General features: G+C 38.3%; 2 protein-coding genes across 3 annotated transcripts in view; one reads left to right on the top strand and one right to left on the bottom strand.

The window, feature by feature from the left end:
* The first annotated feature begins 1695 nt into the window (after positions 1-1695).
* Positions 1696-12442, top strand: LOC107574648 (epsin-3-like). Its single transcript, XM_016261088.1, has 13 exons — positions 1696-1810; positions 4268-4669; positions 5122-5123; positions 5257-5343; positions 5829-5915; positions 5988-6084; positions 7143-7285; positions 8189-8275; positions 8348-8444; positions 9108-9284; positions 9659-9784; positions 9870-10100; positions 11213-12442. Exons 1-13 carry the CDS (start codon positions 1696-1698, stop codon positions 11503-11505), a joined length of 1944 nt encoding a protein of 647 aa, XP_016116574.1. The 3' UTR covers positions 11506-12442.
* A 3177-nt stretch (positions 12443-15619) lies between these two features.
* Positions 15620-16866, bottom strand: part of LOC107574649 (zinc finger protein 750-like) — a 6120-nt gene continuing 4873 nt past the window's right edge. For both annotated transcript variants that reach the window (XM_016261091.1, XM_016261089.1), the window contains 2 exons: positions 16091-16341; positions 15620-16051 (listed from right to left, as the gene is read on the bottom strand). In XM_016261091.1, coding sequence (XP_016116577.1) covers positions 15813-16051; positions 16091-16341 — 490 coding nt within the window. In that variant the 3' untranslated portion in view covers positions 15620-15812. The remainder of the gene's footprint in view (positions 16052-16090; positions 16342-16866) is intronic.

Genomic DNA, 16866 nt, shown 5'->3' with positions numbered 1-16866 from the left:
GTGTGTGTGTGTGTGTGTGCGTGTGCATGTGCGTGTGTGTGTGTGTGTGTGTGTGTGTGTGTGTGTTTCAGGTGCATGTGCTGATGGAGAGGATGGTGGACTCTCTGTGTGATTTACTCGATGACACTCAACACACTCCTCAGACAACTTATTAATACTTCCATCTGTCTTCGGTTCTCTAGTTACATGTTGTCTAAACTAAAGTGTCAGATCCTAATTGCACATGTCAGTAAATGTAATTTTGCTCTCCAGAAGAACCTTTAATGTGTTTCTTGATGTGTTTGAGTGTGGGGTGAGTTTTAAACTAGTCCTTCCTCATTACATTTATCTCTGAAATGATTCAGTTTATGATTAATGAGCTGATCTTTGAGCTTGTCCAAAGGGCTGAAGGTTTAGCTGGTTATCATCACTATATCCTTTTTGGGTATATAACCATTTGCACAATTTCCCCAGTATTTTCCACTCCCATTAGCACTTTTTTGGAATTGCGCTCTCGCACTAATTTGTCCTGTTTAGCCAATCTGGCCCATAGTTTATATATTAAATATGCAATATGCAGAAAATAACATAATTAAAATAAAGAGATTTTCCGGCAGACCAAATCTTTATAAATAAATAAAATATTTGTTTTAACCCCAACCACTGGCTACACTGGATAATTTAATAAATAAATAAATAAAAAGGTACGGTAATTGTTTACATTGTTAGGTTATTTTAATGACAACCCAGCAGCTGGGTAAAATGCTGTTCCCATCAGCGACGGTTCAAAATGTAATGTTCAACAGACCGAAGCTGCAGCCTCATTAAGAAAAGTACACATTTCATTCACAACATTAGGTATTATCTATTTGAAGTTAAAATAGATCCCCAAAACTGATTTTTTTTTTTTTTTTTTTAAGTTTTAATTCCCTTTTGTCTGCTTTACTTTCTCCGGAGAATGAGTTAACTCGCTAACATCATTCAGTGACACAGTACCTTTGCACGGTCACAATATTTAGTCATGAATTTACGTTTTGTATTATCAATGTACTAGTTTGGCAGCAGTGTGTTAAAGGAACACCACTATTTCTGAAAATAGGCTCATTTTTCAACTCCCCTAGAGTTAAACAGTTGAGTTTTACTGTTTTCGAATCCATTCAGCCGATCTCCGGGTCTGGCGGCAGCACTATTAGCTGTAGCTTAGCATAGATAATTGAATCTGATTAGACCGATAGCATCTCGCTCAATGATATTACGCAGCGCCTGAAAATAGGCTAACTTCCGTCAACATAACCAACGTGAGCACCTGCTTGCACAGGGAGTGTGCTGGAGACTATTTTCAGGCGCTGTGTAATATCATTGCGGCTGCTGCACACTATTTACCGGTAAAGCACCATTCACACATCAGTGTGCTTGTGTGTGTGTGTGTGTGTGTGTGTGAAAGGAGCTTATGACTTTATTAGGACATGTTCTGTGACAAAATAGAACTCAAAAATGTAAAATAGTTCTATAGAATCGTTGAAACTTCAGGTTTTCTTATGGCATCATGGTTGCTTTAAAATATTCTGTGACATCACAGGAGAACTTTGAGAGTTGGAAAATGAGCCTATTTTCAAAAATAGTGGAGTGTTCCTTTAACTCCATCTCGGTCCAGTTAGATTGATGATATGAGTAGATAAACTGATATTTTGGATTTGTGGAGAGACTCCGGCAGTGATGCGGTTAAGTGCCGAGTGCGCAGAGCATCTCCCTCCTTGCGGAGCAGATGTCTTCGCTGAGATCACACTCATCAGAGACTCGTCCCGGGCTCACACGCGGCACCGCAGTCATGGTGGGTCTGTTGTTTTCTTCTCATGTCTACAGCAGATGAACCAGGCCTGCGGTTCTCAAAATCTTCATAATAAGTAGATCAGCACCAGTGCTCTCTATGATCAACTTGGGTAGCTCAGGTCAATTATGTTCCAAAAATTTTTAATTTTGGTTGTGAGAATGTTAAAATGGGAATGGGAATCTGAATTGTTAGTAGCAGGTCATTTAAAGCATTAATGTTCGACCGTTATGTAGAGAGCAGGATGACTGATGGTCATGCTGGTATTGTATAGTACAATTTAAAGGGACAGTTCACCCATAAAAAAAAAAAAAATATTATTATTATTATTTTCAGCACAAAAGAAGATATTTTGAAGATTAATGGTAACCAAACAATTGCTGATAGCCATAAAAAATATGGGGAAAAAATACTATGAAAGTTAATGGCTACCAATGACCGTTTGGTTACCATATATTTTGTGTTTAACAGAAGAAAGACATTCATGCAGGTTTAGAACAACTTGAGAACTATACCTCTTTAAGGATGTTTACCAAACATTTACTCATTTTAACATTTTTGAAATGTTCCCTGAAGGTTACGTACCTGAAGTTATTTAAATACATATTGAATTGGTGATCGATTCACACACATTTTGTTTTGTTTTAGATGCAGCGAACTAAAGGTGAGTTGTATTTCTTCACACCATCTTCATTGAGAGTGATCTCCTTTTGTTGTGTTGGTCTAGTTTTGAAAAAGTGATAATGAAAGTGCTGATGTTAGCGGCTCCTGGTTCGAAGCCAGCAGGTTTTGGGGCCGACGCAGAACGGATCTGGACTGGGCTCATTGTGTTTTGCCCAAGTTTTGGAGCAGATGAACCCTGAGGTACGGCGTGGGTTTTTCACAGAGTGCAGTGTAGGATTAGGTTCTGCCTCACACACAGAAATACAAAGTCGAAGAGCGCAGCCGTGTGAAGGGCAGAGATGTTCAGGCAGATCAGCTGATGCTACACTGTCAAAATGATTGTAATGTTAACAGTAATAGACTGGGAATATGCTACGGCATACATCTGTTAACTGGTTAACAGGAAGTTCTCTTACTATATATGATGAAAAACTAATAGTTTTGTCAATTTCACTGTAAAATACTATTATATTTTGTTTTTGGAAGTAAAATAGTATAAACCACCCTCTATATATTAGCAAGTAATGTGAGTTATCTAATCAGATTACTTTTTTCAAGGTACTAGTAAAGAAACGCATTACCGCTAAATTTACAACTAAATATCTTGAGTTATTTTTTTTCAAATAGGTAATGCAAGTCACTTTGTTTTTCCATTTATTCACAACCTGGAGATAGGAGAAAAATGATCACCGTTTATTTCAAGCTATTAATTAGTGAAACGTGAATTAGTGATTTTTTTTAGGTTTATTTAAACGAAAGTGATTTTTGGTTTATGTATAGTCTAATTAGTGATTTCTATCCTCATTTTTAACAAGCGTTATTTTGAGTTATTTATAGTCCAGTTAGTGATTTCTAGTCTAAAAAGTGTTCTTTTTTTGTGATTTCTAGTCTAATTAGTGATTCCTAGCTTAATTGAAAAAGTTTATTTTTAGTTTTAGTTTGTCTAGTCTAATTAGTGATTTCTAGCTTAATGTTTTAAAAAATATATTATTTATTTTATTTCTACTCTAATGAAGGATTTTATGTGATTTCTAGGCTAATTATTTTTATTTAATTTTTTAGTCTTATTAATGATTTCAAGTGATTTTAGTCTATTTTTTTATGTAATTAAAAACTCTACTTTGTCATTATAAAGTCTAACTTGTGATTTCTAGCCTAATTTAAAAACGTGTTAATTGTATTATATTTTTAGTTTATTTCTAGTAAAATTAGTGATTGCAGTGTGATTTTCTAACATAATTTAAAAAGTGTGTGATTTCTAGTTTACTTCTAGTCGAATTACAGATTTCAAGTTATTTCTAGACTAATTTAAAAATGTGTTAATTTTATTATATATTTTTAGTATTTTTTTTTGTCTAATTAGTCACTTCTAGCCTTTTTTAGTGTATTTTAGTGATTACAAATTGATTTTTAGCCTAATTTTTTTTTTTAAAAGTGTGATTTCTAGACCTTGGAAAAAGTCGTGGAAATGGATAAAATCTTAATGTTTATTTATTTATTTTGTAAATAATATGCATTCTTTTTTTAGCTTAGTAAAATATTTTATCCAGTAGAAATTGTGAGAATTTTTTTTTTAAATTTCATTCTTAACTTTAATCCAGTAAACCAAATGAATGGAAAAGTCATGTAAATGAATTATTTAGTTATTGGAACCCTCAAAAATATATTCAGCTCTTAAAACTGGAATCCTGAAATGTGATTATTTTAATATTTTACTCATTCTAATGTGTGGAAACTCCTGGTTTCTGTAAATTACAGCAGATGAACCAGAGGAAATCTTCTTTTTTTTCTGGACAGCAGAGTCCAAAAGGTTGAGAAAGGAGTGCAGAGATCTGGTTTGTGTGTGTGCTCAGGCGCTGACGCTGCTGGACTATCTGGCTAAGACGGGCTCGGAGCGCGTGGCCCAGCAGTGCCGCGAGAACGCCTTCGCCATCCAGACGCTGCGGGACTTCCAGTACGTGGACCGGGACGGGCGCGACCAGGGCGTGAACGTGCGCGAGAAAGCCAAGCAGCTGGTGGCTCTGCTGCGGGACGAGGAGCGTCTGAGGCAGGAGCGGGCGCAGGCGCTCAAGACCAAAGAGAGGATGGCGAGCGGCGTTCCTCCGGCGTACCCCAGCAGACGCAGCAGTCAGCCCAGCATGAACGCTCTGTACGGAGAAGAGTTCAGCCGCTCCAGAGGATCGCCGTCATCCTTCAACTGTGAGACGCACGCTCTTTAACTCCTGCTGTTAGCTCAGTGTCAGCTTCCATTAGTTTAAACAACAGCATATACTGTATAATATAACAAGATAAACCAACAGAAGAATGATGAATGATACAGAACAATCGGGTACAAAAACTATTTTAAAAATGTCATTTAATTGACAATATATTTTAGTGATGATGCTGAATGCATGCACTTGAATTTGAAACCAAACTCATCATATTTGTTGTAAAAACATTTTTATACTTGACTTTAAACTGACTTTGATGCTGCAGTTAGCTAAAACTATATTACTCGTACTTTATTTTTAATTTAAATGACATTTAAGCTATTTATGGGGAATGTCTCTTCAAATATAGATCTATAAATTGACATGTTCTAACTTCTTTGTTTAACACGTACTAACAGATTTTTCCTCCTCCTCTGATGATATGTCCCTGTTCCTCAGCTGTATTTCTCCTGCAGTGTTTTCTGTGGATCTCCTGTGAATGTCACGGCGCTCATTAACCTCCTGCTCCTTTAATCCTAATGAATGCTTCCACTAACGAACAGCAGCGACTTGAGCTTGTTTTGTCTCCTGAAGGAGCGGCGCGGCCATCAGGGGGACGACGCTCATCTGCAGAAGGTTCTGGAGGAGAGAAAGGGCGAGCGAGACCCGCGGCCTTCAGAGGTGAGAGAGACACTCAACATCTGCACGATCTGCTGAGCTTCTGACCGACTGACGATGGCTTTCATCCCACAGTCGGCCATGATCGATCTGGTGGATATATTCGGTCCCGCGGACCCCTGGGACGCCCCGCCCACCTGCCCCGTGAACTCTGACCCCTGGGAGTCTGTCGGTCAGTGATGAGCGCGTTCAGTTCTGTGATTCACAGTCGTTCGTTTTTAATAACAGTCGGCGATTTCCTCATCAGGGCGCCGCAGATCTCTTGTGGTCACAGTGTTTCATTCAGCTGGAAAAAAATTTCATTTCAACGTTGACTTTGAACGTTGAAAAGTTCGTTAACCTTTTAAAATCAGCTGTATTTCTCCTGCAGTGTTTTCTGTGGATCTCCTGTGAATGTCACGGCGCTCATTAACCTCCTGCTCCTTTAATCCTAATGAATGCTTCCACTAACGAACAGCAGCGACTTGAGCTTGTTTTGTCTCCTGAAGGAGCGGCGCGGCCATCAGGGGGACGACGCTCATCTGCAGAAGGTTCTGGAGGAGAGAAAGGGCGAGCGAGACCCGCGGCCTTCAGAGGTGAGAGAGACACTCAACATCTGCACGATCTGCTGAGCTTCTGACCGACTGACGATGGCTTTCATCCCACAGTCGGCCATGATCGATCTGGTGGATATATTCGGTCCCGCGGACCCCTGGGACGCCCCGCCCACCTGCCCCGTGAACTCTGACCCCTGGGAGTCTGTCGGTCAGTGATGAGCACGTTCAGTTCTGTGATTCACAGTCGTTCGTTTTTAATAACAGTCGGCGATTTCCTCATCAGGGCGCCGCAGATCTCTTGTGGTCACATTGTTTCATTCAGCTGGAAAAAATTTTCATTTCAACGTTGACTTTGAACGTTGAAAAGTTCGTTAACCTTTTAAAACCATTTTGCATTAGACGTTGTTTTATCAACATTGAAACTGACGTTAACTGACATTATTTCAACCACATTTCAAGGTAGACCGTACAAATATCCAAAAGTAAATTAAGCTTTGAGTAGGTTTGGGTATCGAGGACTGGTTCCATTTTAGAACCGGTTCCAAATTTCCAAGAACCGGGTATTCGATAAGACATTTCGATTCCGCTTAACGATTCCTGCGTTCGCATTCTAATGTGATTTTAAACCATTTAAGCGCAAAAGGGAAAGACCTTGTGCACTGTTTTGTGTGTCGCGCACAATGACAGAAAAAATATGCATGACATCTAAATGGTTGACTTTTTTTAACACCTGATTGGAATCTAAACTAAGAATCGATAAACGGAATCGGAATCTATGCAATTCAAACGATATTCACATGATTTGAGGGTTTGTAACTCAACAAGGACTTTTTTGTGCGGCTGTATTTAGATCTGGTCGTGTCTGTTTCAGCTGTAGTTAAGTCTAGTAACCCGGGGGCTGATAGTCCCTGGACCGCCCGCCCTTCCTCCACTAGCCCCGCCCACCCATGGGGAATCCACCAATCACCTCCTGAACCCTGGGATGCCCCGCCTTCAAACTCCATCTCTAATATGGATGATGAAGCCTGGAGGAGCCCAGCACGACCAGGTACAACACCTCATGTTAAAAACCAAAGTGAAATACATTTTTGACCAAGTTTTGTGTGTTAGTGTGTGTGTGTGTGTGAGCACAGAGGAGGAAACGCGAGGAGAAAGATGAGCAGGAGGAGTTTTCCTGTTGACCTTTCCTGCTGTTTCAGGAATATTTGCGTTCTCACAGGACGTGGAGGAAGTGCAGAAACCACGATCGCTGCTGAAAATAACCGTGATTAACCCAAATCCACCGCAGCGTTCGGCTCGATGTGAGTGCTGACACGCCCCTCCACAACAGCCAATCACTGCCTGCCGTTCGGTGTGTCCTTCAGCTGTTGTCACGGAGACGCAGCAGGGCATCCGCTGTCTCTGTGCAGGTATCTGAGGAACCGCGGCGTGTTTCAGGGTCCTCAAGATGAGTCTGAAAAATATCTAAAATAATTAAACCATGCATTGAAAAAAAAATGTAAACTGAAATTTAATCCATTTATAATGTGACAATGTATATTGTAATACAAAACAATAAATGATTACAAATAATTAACAAATTTCCCCTCATTAACTGTTGTTTCTAATTGAATGACAAAGAATTCTTAAAACCAAGGGGAAATTCTTTTTTTTATTTAATAATTTATTAATAATATATTAAAACAGTCAAATTCTAAATTAAAATGCAAAAACCGCAATCAAGATTTTTCAAGACAGAAATGTATTTAATATGCTATATATTATTTAATAATTCTATTTACGACTGTAATAATATTATTGTTCTTTAATTAATTAATAATTATTTTTCCTCCTCAATAGCTGTTTGTTTAATTATTGTTAATCTATTAAAATCGTCAAACACTTTCCCCCCACAGTAACTGCTGTTAATTGAAAAACACAGTTCTTGAAACTCAGTAAGTCACAAAATGAATCACGGTTGCTATAATATTACATAATATATCAATACTCCCAGGTTCTATTAATAAAAAGGTTTAGTATGTTGGGCAAAAAGCTTGAGAACCACTGGATTAAACCATTAACAAGGCCTTTAGAATTTCTTTATTTTTGTTTTCTGTATTTTCCACATGTTCTAACTTCTTTGTTTAACACGTACTAACAGATTTTTCCTCCTCTGATGATATGTCCCTGTTCCTCAGCTGTATTTCTCCTGCAGTGTTTTCTGTGGATCTCCTGTGAATGTCACGGCGCTCATTAACCTCCTGCTCCTTTAATCCTAATGAATGCTTCCACTAACGAACAGCAGCGACTTGAGCTTGTTTTGTCTCCTGAAGGAGCGGCGCGGCCATCAGGGGGACGACGCTCATCTGCAGAAGGTTCTGGAGGAGAGAAAGGGCGAGCGAGACCCGCGGCCTTCAGAGGTGAGAGAGACACTCAACATCTGCACGATCTGCTGAGCTTCTGACCGACTGACGATGGCTTTCATCCCACAGTCGGCCATGATCGATCTGGTGGATATATTCGGTCCCGCGGACCCCTGGGACGCCCCGCCCACCTGCCCCGTGAACTCTGACCCCTGGGAGTCTGTCGGTCAGTGATGAGCACGTTCAGTTCTGTGATTCACAGTCGTTCGTTTTTAATAACAGTCGGCGATTTCCTCATCAGGGCGCCGCAGATCTCTTGTGGTCACATTGTTTCATTCAGCTGGAAAAAATTTTCATTTCAACGTTGACTTTGAACGTTGAAAAGTTCGTTAACCTTTTAAAACCATTTTGCATTAGACGTTGTTTTATCAACATTGAAACTGACGTTAACTGACATTATTTCAACCACATTTCAAGGTAGACCGTACAAATATCCAAAAGTAAATTAAGCTTTGAGTAGGTTTGGGTATCGAGGACTGGTTCCATTTTAGAACCGGTTCCAAATTTCCAAGCACCGGGTATTCGATAAGACATTTCGATTCCGCTTAACGATTCCTGCGTTCACATTCTAATGTGATTTTAAACCATTTAAGCGCAAAAGGGAAAGACCTTGTGCACTGTTTTGTGTGTCGCGCACAATGACAGAAAAAATATGCATGACATCTAAATGGTTGACTTTTTTTAACACCTGATTGGAATCTAAACTAAGAATCGATAAACGGAATCGGAATCTATGCAATTCAAACGATATTCACATGATTTGAGGGTTTGTAACTCAACAAGGACTTTTTTGTGCGGCTGTATTTAGATCTGGTCATGTCTGTTTCAGCTGTAGTTAAGTCTAGTAACCCGGGGGCTGATAGTCCCTGGACCGCCCGCCCTTCCTCCACTAGCCCCGCCCACCCATGGGGAATCCACCAATCACCTCCTGAACCCTGGGATGCCCCGCCTTCAAACTCCATCTCTAATATGGATGATGAAGCCTGGAGGAGCCCAGCACGACCAGGTACAACACCTCATGTTAAAAACCAAAGTGAAATACATTTTTGACCAAGTTTTCGTAGCGCCAACCCTTTTAATTGAAATAATGCATTCGTTTAGAGTTTGCATAAAGTGCAAAAAAAGGCTTTTCCTGCCTCAGAAGCGTAATCTATGAAAACGTATTTCTGCCACAGAATAAACATATTAAAAAGGCAACTTTGTATCATGTAATAGCCGGTTTATATCTTGCAACTATTATTTGTGAGATGTAAACTCGCAACTGCATGAAAAAAAGATCGTGAGATAGAACTTGGAGTTTTTATGCTTGTATTCACTTTAAATATGTAAATGATGGTGACTCATGAGATCCATCTCTGTATTCTTTGCTCTTCCTTCCAGTGTCGAGTGTGAAGGACCCGTTTAGTATTCCAGAGGAGGAGGGGCTTAGAGTAGAAGGGGAGGAGCCTATAGTGGAGCAGGCGGGCCCAAACCAAGTGTTCAGTCCTCGCTGTGAGAGTCCTGCAGGTCCTCATCACACCAAACCAGACCCTCTTCTCATTCGTTTTCCTCTCGGAGTCGAGCTGCAGCTTATTCTCATCTATCATTTCAGATGCCGATCAGTTCGGTGAGTTGGTGGCTGGTGTTCAAGTGAACGGACGGGGAAATGACAGTCCAGAGACCTTTGACCTCTCTCGCCTCGGGCCCCCTCTGGACGCGGTGACCCCCAGACAGTGCCGGACCCCCAAGGCATTCCTCGGCCCCACCGCTGCCTCCCTCGTCAACCTGGACACACTTATTCCCAGCAATGCGCCGGTCAAGAACAAAAACCCCTTCCTGTCAGGTAGGAAAACATTCACACTGTTTTTTGAGTGATTTTGAAGTTTTCTGAGTGCTTTTGAGTACATTATATAAAGCCAAATAATGTTATGCAATTACATTTACAATGCAAAATACTTTACATACTCCTTTTTTATTTATTCCTCACAATTTTGTTCAGAACTTTGGCATTTATTTTTGATCTTTCATTTAGAAAGTACAAAGAGCATTATTCAAGGGTCATCTTGATTTAATTTCTTTTTTTTATTATTAAAAGGCTTTTTGTGCATCTTATTTGTCCATCTTACAACATCATATTGTATTTGATTCATTTGTTTTCTTAACTTACAGTTAATAAAGTAATCTTTTCAGTAAATAGTAATAAAAAGTTGTTTTATAAAGTTGCTTTAACTGATAAAATCAGCGTAATAAAATGTTTCATCAGCGTAAAGAAAAATATTTCACTTTTGAAAATTAAAAAATGAAGCTGTTTCCTCGTTTTAAGCATAACTAACAAAATTATGTTATTTATTCTGTTATTTTTATAATTATATTTATTATTTTTCATTTATTTAGATGTATGTTTAAAAGTGGGAAAGAAGAAATTAACTTTATTATTAAGATATTCTCTGAAAAGTCATAGTATTTCATGCAATTTTCCTTCTCATGATGTTTGGGTTTCAGTAAGATTTCTTTGAGAGAAATTAATACTTTTATTGATCGAGGCTGCATTAAATTGATCAAAAGATTTCTTCTTTAAATAAATGCTGTTCTTTTGAATTTCTATTCATCAAAGAATCCTGGAAAATAAAATGTCTCACGGTTTCCACAAAAATATTCAGCAACTGTTTTCAACATTGATAATAATCAGAAATGTTTCTTGAGCAGCAAATCAGCATATTAGAATGATTTCTGAAGATCATGTGACACTGAAGACTGAAGTAATGATGCTGAAAATACAGCTTTGATCACAGCAATAAATTACACTTTAAAATATATGCACATAGAAAACATTGAATTTTAATTGTAATAATATTTCACAATTTTACTGATTGTACTGTATTTTTGATCAAATTAATGCTGCCTTGGTGAGCAGAAGAGACTATAATGATATTTTGCGTTGGGTGTCTTGTGCAGGTTTGAGCACACCGTCTCCCACAAACCCCTTTCACTGTGAGCAGCCCAGACTGACTCTGAATCAGATGCGTCCTCACTCCACATCGCCGCTGCCGGCTCACGCTCTGTCCTACAGCGCCTCCCTCCCGCTGCCCGTCCTGCAGCAGAGGCCCCAGACTCTGCCCTCTTCCTACACGCAGCCGCACCACGGCCTGCTGGACATACCCAGCAACCTGCCGCAGCCGCTGCTGCCCCTCACAGCCTCCACCCAACAAACACAACACCCCGGCCAAAGCCAAAACCCCTTCCTCTGAGGAACCACATTTACACGTGGGAAACGGATACTAGAACTGGATTACATTGATTTAGTTTCAGTGTGAACAGACTGAAGAGCAGATCTAAAGCCTAAATAATGGGGAACGGAGACTGAAACCGGATTACAGTAATTTGGTTTCAGTGTGAATGGACTGAAGAGCAGATCTAAAGCCTAAAGAATGGGAAACAGACTTGAACTGGATTACAGTGATTTGGTTTCAGTGTGAACGGACTGAAGAGCTGATCTAAAGCCTAAATAATGTGAAACGGAGACTGGAACTGGATTACAGTGATTCAGTTTCAGTGTGAACGGACTGAAGAGCTGATCTAAAGCCTAAATAATGTGAAACGGAGACTGGAACTGGATTACAGTGATTCAGTTTCAGTGTGAACGGACTGAAGAGCTGATCTAAAGCCTAAAGAATGGGAAACGGAGACTGGAACGGGATTACAGTGATTCAGTTTCAGTGTGAACAGACTGAAGTGCTGATCTGAAGTCTAAAGAACTACTTACTGTTGGTTTTTAGCAAAAGTACTTTTCCAATAAGACGATACACATTTAATGCTGGCTGGCTTTATTAACTTACATGCGTTCGTCTGCATTCTGCGTGATAATCGCTCAGCCTGGATTATCACATTTATTTCGAGTTTAAAGTCAACATGAAATCAAAATGGACTCATTTTACTTTCCTAACACACAATCCTGATCCTATTGTGCACTTATAGGGTTCCCACTCTTTTTCAGTGATCATTTTCCAGGACTTGGAGGACTTTTCCAGGACATTTTTAATGTAATTAGAAATGGGAATTAACTACAAGAAACACACCCTAAAGTAACATATTCCTCTCTCCAAAGGTCTTTAAAAACATACAGTTTATGGTCATGACATAACTATAAAATCAGCTCTTTAATATGAGCTCTTAATTATACATTGCAACAAATGATTGTCATTACCATAGAAAAAAAATATATATATTGAAAGTATTTAACTATTTTATTTAACTATTTCAAAATAAAAATAAATGAATCATTAATCAGTATTGCTTTAAAAGGGTCAAGTGAAAAATGTGTCGATTCTGACTAACTTAAACACCTCCGACTGGCCATTGCATATCACTGTTCACGGAAAGCAATATAAATATGCACAGAAGCGTTTGAAAACAGCCACCTATCAGCGAGTACTGAACTAAGTCTGTACTTGGTACCACTGCTGCAGAAAGGCCGGTATTCTTACGTTTTTTAAATCCCAGTATCGACATGGTACAAAAGTACTAATAGCCTACTTTTGACAATAATCAAAATGTATTAGTCAACAAGTTACTGAATGACTGTTAGCAAAGCTGCTTTCCACTTTTACTACAAACATTCATCACAACACTTAACAGCATCATTCAACATACTTCTCTTAAAGTTCACCACTGGATAGAAAGATGGGAATCACAACAGTGTTCACACTGTCCAAAGTCAGTAGTGATGCACCAATCTGGATTTTTCATGGTCAATTTCAAACAGGCCGATTCCGATACTGATTTGTTAATGTTTATTTCATATTTTAAAGCAAGAGATAAGATAGAATGAAAATATGACTACATGAAGTTCTTTGCTCTATTACAGGCCAAACTCTGTAGCCTCTTGGTTACCGCAGCGCTTATAAACACTACTTCAGTATGCATTATACAGAGGCAACATCTAAACTTTTCTGAAGACAGTAAGTTCCCAATTCAATATTTAGATTTTCGTCCAATACTTTTGCTCATGGTGAACAAGTGAGCTGCTCTGTCTGCTACAGTATTTTCCCCTCTTTGTGTTCATCTTCAGCATCTCTGGCCTTTGTTAACATCCCGTTTACAGACTTCGTCATCAATGCATGTTACTATTGGTGATAATCAAAATACCATAGCATGCTCTGAACATAAAAAGACATTTCAATTGGGTCACATAATCAGGGGTTTTCAATCTTTTAGAAGCCACGGACCCACAAAAATATGATGATCATGCGAGAGAACCCCATTATAAAATATAAAATACATATATATATTTTCATGTTTAAAGACCCAGTTTATACTGTGAAAAATTAATATTATAAATGTGTAAAATATTATTTGGAAATGTTTTAGTTATGTTTTTTTTTTCTAGTTACTATAGTACTTTAGTTAAATATTCTTGGTTTATTTATGTATTTATCTATTTATTCAAAATCATTTTTAACATATATTTGAATAAAATGTATCATTTATTTTTACAGTATTTACACTGTTTTCTGTAAACATTAGCAATCTTTTCCAAAACTCTCTTACGGGCCCCTGGGAGAAAAATAATATAATAAATAAATAATAACCATATAGTAATCTGGGCATTTTTAAGGCTACTCATGTACGCAGTTTTTTACACAAATTGTAAATGTAGTAACTTAATGCTGGTTAATAAAGTGCAAATGACAGCAATAATAGCCGTTCTGGTATGCAATGTCCACTTCTCACCATATACTCAACTCCCGATGGATAAAATCCCAGCTGAATATCCAAAATTACGTCACATTATGGGTTGTGATCGTCTTTTCATGTTGACTTTGACGTTGGCTAGAAGCTTCGCTCTTCTGCTGCACAGGAACAGCATGCTGCTAATGAACTTAGGGAAGGGTTAAATGTCAAAATTTCAGTCAAAAACACCCTACGCTGGATAAACGGAGGGACATTTCAGGAACACAACATAACTAATGAATCTCCACCAGGAACAAACTCACCGTCCTCCCCTCGTTCCTCAAACATCTCCCTCCTCGTTTCCTTTCTGTTGCCTTCAATCGATGGATCTCGCGCGATGAGATCCGGCACTGATTGTAACCGAGCTCCTCCACGTGCCTGTCTCACCGGCAGTCCCAGAATGCACTGGGGCTGGCGCCTCACTTCCTGTTAGGATCTCAGGAGCACCACCCACAGGAAGCCATATAGCCAATTAAAACTCACTGACACCGTCTGTCTGAGAGGATTGCTACAGACTCGATGTACATCAATGCTGAATTATCTGATGCTGTAATTTCCTCCACTCAGAAAAGTGATTGAAGAACAATGCTCATGAGTATGCCATCCAGTTTGATCTAGTAAAGGAGAACCAGGTTAATCATTTAATCCACTATGAGTTAAATGGTGTGTATTAAAGACACTAATAAATGAATGTTATTCACTTTTAATGCTGATTTTTCTTTCTCTCAGCTCATTACGTGTCCAGCAGACGTCACTCTTTCTTAATCAGCTGTCCAGTGTTTGGATTATGAATATAGAGCAACTTTATAGTGACGTACAATGCTGAGATCTTGAGAGATGTAATGTCTTTTATTTGAGTTGATTTCATCTAAGGCTGTGGCTGAAGTCAGTTGTAGTTGGTTCTTATTACTCTTTCTTTCAGTGCTTGTTCACAGCCGCTGGTTGAATGTTTGAAAGAATGTTTCAGGAACATCAAACTAGCCTTTAAATAACATTCTATTAACGTTAAGGAAACGGGACATTTTCATGTTCTTGGAATGTTACAGATCAACGTTCCTAGAATGTTGAATTTTAAATCAAAAATAAGTTGAAAGAATGTTTGGGGAACATCAGACCTTTAGAACATGTTCCTCTGATGTCAAGAAAACTGGGCGTTTTTTACGTTCCCAGAACCAACACTGAATATTTGGAGAATGTTCTTATAGAAAGTCTCCTGTGAGGGGTAGGTTTAGGGGTAGGGTTGGTGTAGGACAATAGAAAATATGGTTTGTACAATATAAAAACCATTACGCCTATGGAGAGTCCCCATAAACCATAAAAACAAACCTGTATGTGTGTGTGTGTGTGTGTGTGTGTGTGTGTGTGTGTGAGAGAGAGAGAGAGAGAGAGGTTTAACGGTTTAGCTGAAGTCGCATGTCTGAACCTGCAGCTTTTTGCTGTATAGCTGCAGTTTTTTAGCGGTTTATCAGATTTCAGATGCACCTGCTTCACCTGATGTGCGTCGCTGGCATAAACAGACACACATTCGTGTGCAGATATTGCTGAAGTTAAGGCCTGTGTTTAAATGATCTCCGAGCAGGTTTGTATGACTAAGATCTTAAGTGTTTATGTATTCAAAAGAGTCATTTCAGACCAGTTTCACCATTTTGTTTATTTTACAGGTAAGTATGAAAACCTCATACCAATGTGAGAAAAATAATGTTAACAGTGTTTAAAAAATATTAAAAAAAATGATTCTGTGCTTCTCGTGAAAGTTAAGCTGATCTTCCCTGAAACATTTCAACTTAATTGGTTATAAAATAGTCTCTCATTTACTGACTTTATTTCAGATTTCTGACTTTAACGGTGACTTCTCTTCCTCAGGTTGTGTTTGCTGCGGCTGCTCGTCAGTTTTCTCTTCATGTTGTGTTTTCCGTGTCTTTTTGTCTGTGTTTGCTTCTGCAGCATCAGTGGAAGGGGCAGAGCCTTCCACACATATACCTGGTTTCACATCAGCAGTTGTTTTCGAGTCAGTGGAAGCTGTTTCTGTGATGTCCGTGTGTTCGCTTGCATCAGATGCTGGACTTCGAACTGAAGTCAGAAGGTTTGTTTCTTGCTCATGACAGACATGGTCGGAAGCGCCAGACTGAGCCAGCTGACAGAGAGCGAACGCGGCTGTTCTCTCTACAGGTAAGTGATGGTTTTCTTGTGATGTTACGGTACCCACAATCCCCTCATTCATCAGGCCGCTGTCTGATCGAGTCGTCGTAGACAGATTCAGAGGACTGTCTCTCCTGGAGAGGTTCAGAGGAACCAAAGTATCCTCATCAAATCGGTCATTTTTACTTTCCATCTCTCTGGATGCAGATGATGCCCTGGGCACAGAAACAAGAAATAAGTAAATCTATTTCCTTTTTCACTGTTTTGCTTTCTAAACTATTTTATTTTTATCTATTAATTAAAAAATAGCTTTAATTATAATTACATAAATTATAAGAAATTTAAAAGGAATAATTTTATAATTAATTATTCTCAAATTGTATTATTATTTAGTAAAATTATCAATATTTGTAATATTATAATTATGTATTATAACATACATAATATACTATCTATAATTATTTATTATATTTAATAATTTGTAGAAGATCTGACCTAAGGGTGATTATTTTTTTTATGTAATTTTAATATAATACTTTGTAAGATTATCAATAGCAATTTATAAAAATGTAATTTTAAATGATAAAAAGTATAATACATTGTAAAATTAATACTTTAATATTCTAATCTGACCTTAGAGAGATTATTTCATATTTTAAATGTAATTTTAAGTTAATTTTGTAAAATAATTCATATTTGTAAACATTTTATTATGTATTATAAATAAATTGTGAAATTAT

This window comes from Sinocyclocheilus grahami, unplaced genomic scaffold, assembly GCF_001515645.1.
Source record: "Sinocyclocheilus grahami isolate Dianchi unplaced genomic scaffold, SAMN03320097.WGS_v1.1 scaffold2297.1, whole genome shotgun sequence".
NCBI classification, from domain to species: Eukaryota; Metazoa; Chordata; class Actinopteri; order Cypriniformes; family Cyprinidae; genus Sinocyclocheilus; species Sinocyclocheilus grahami.
This window is presented reverse-complemented; position numbering and strand designations above follow the sequence as displayed.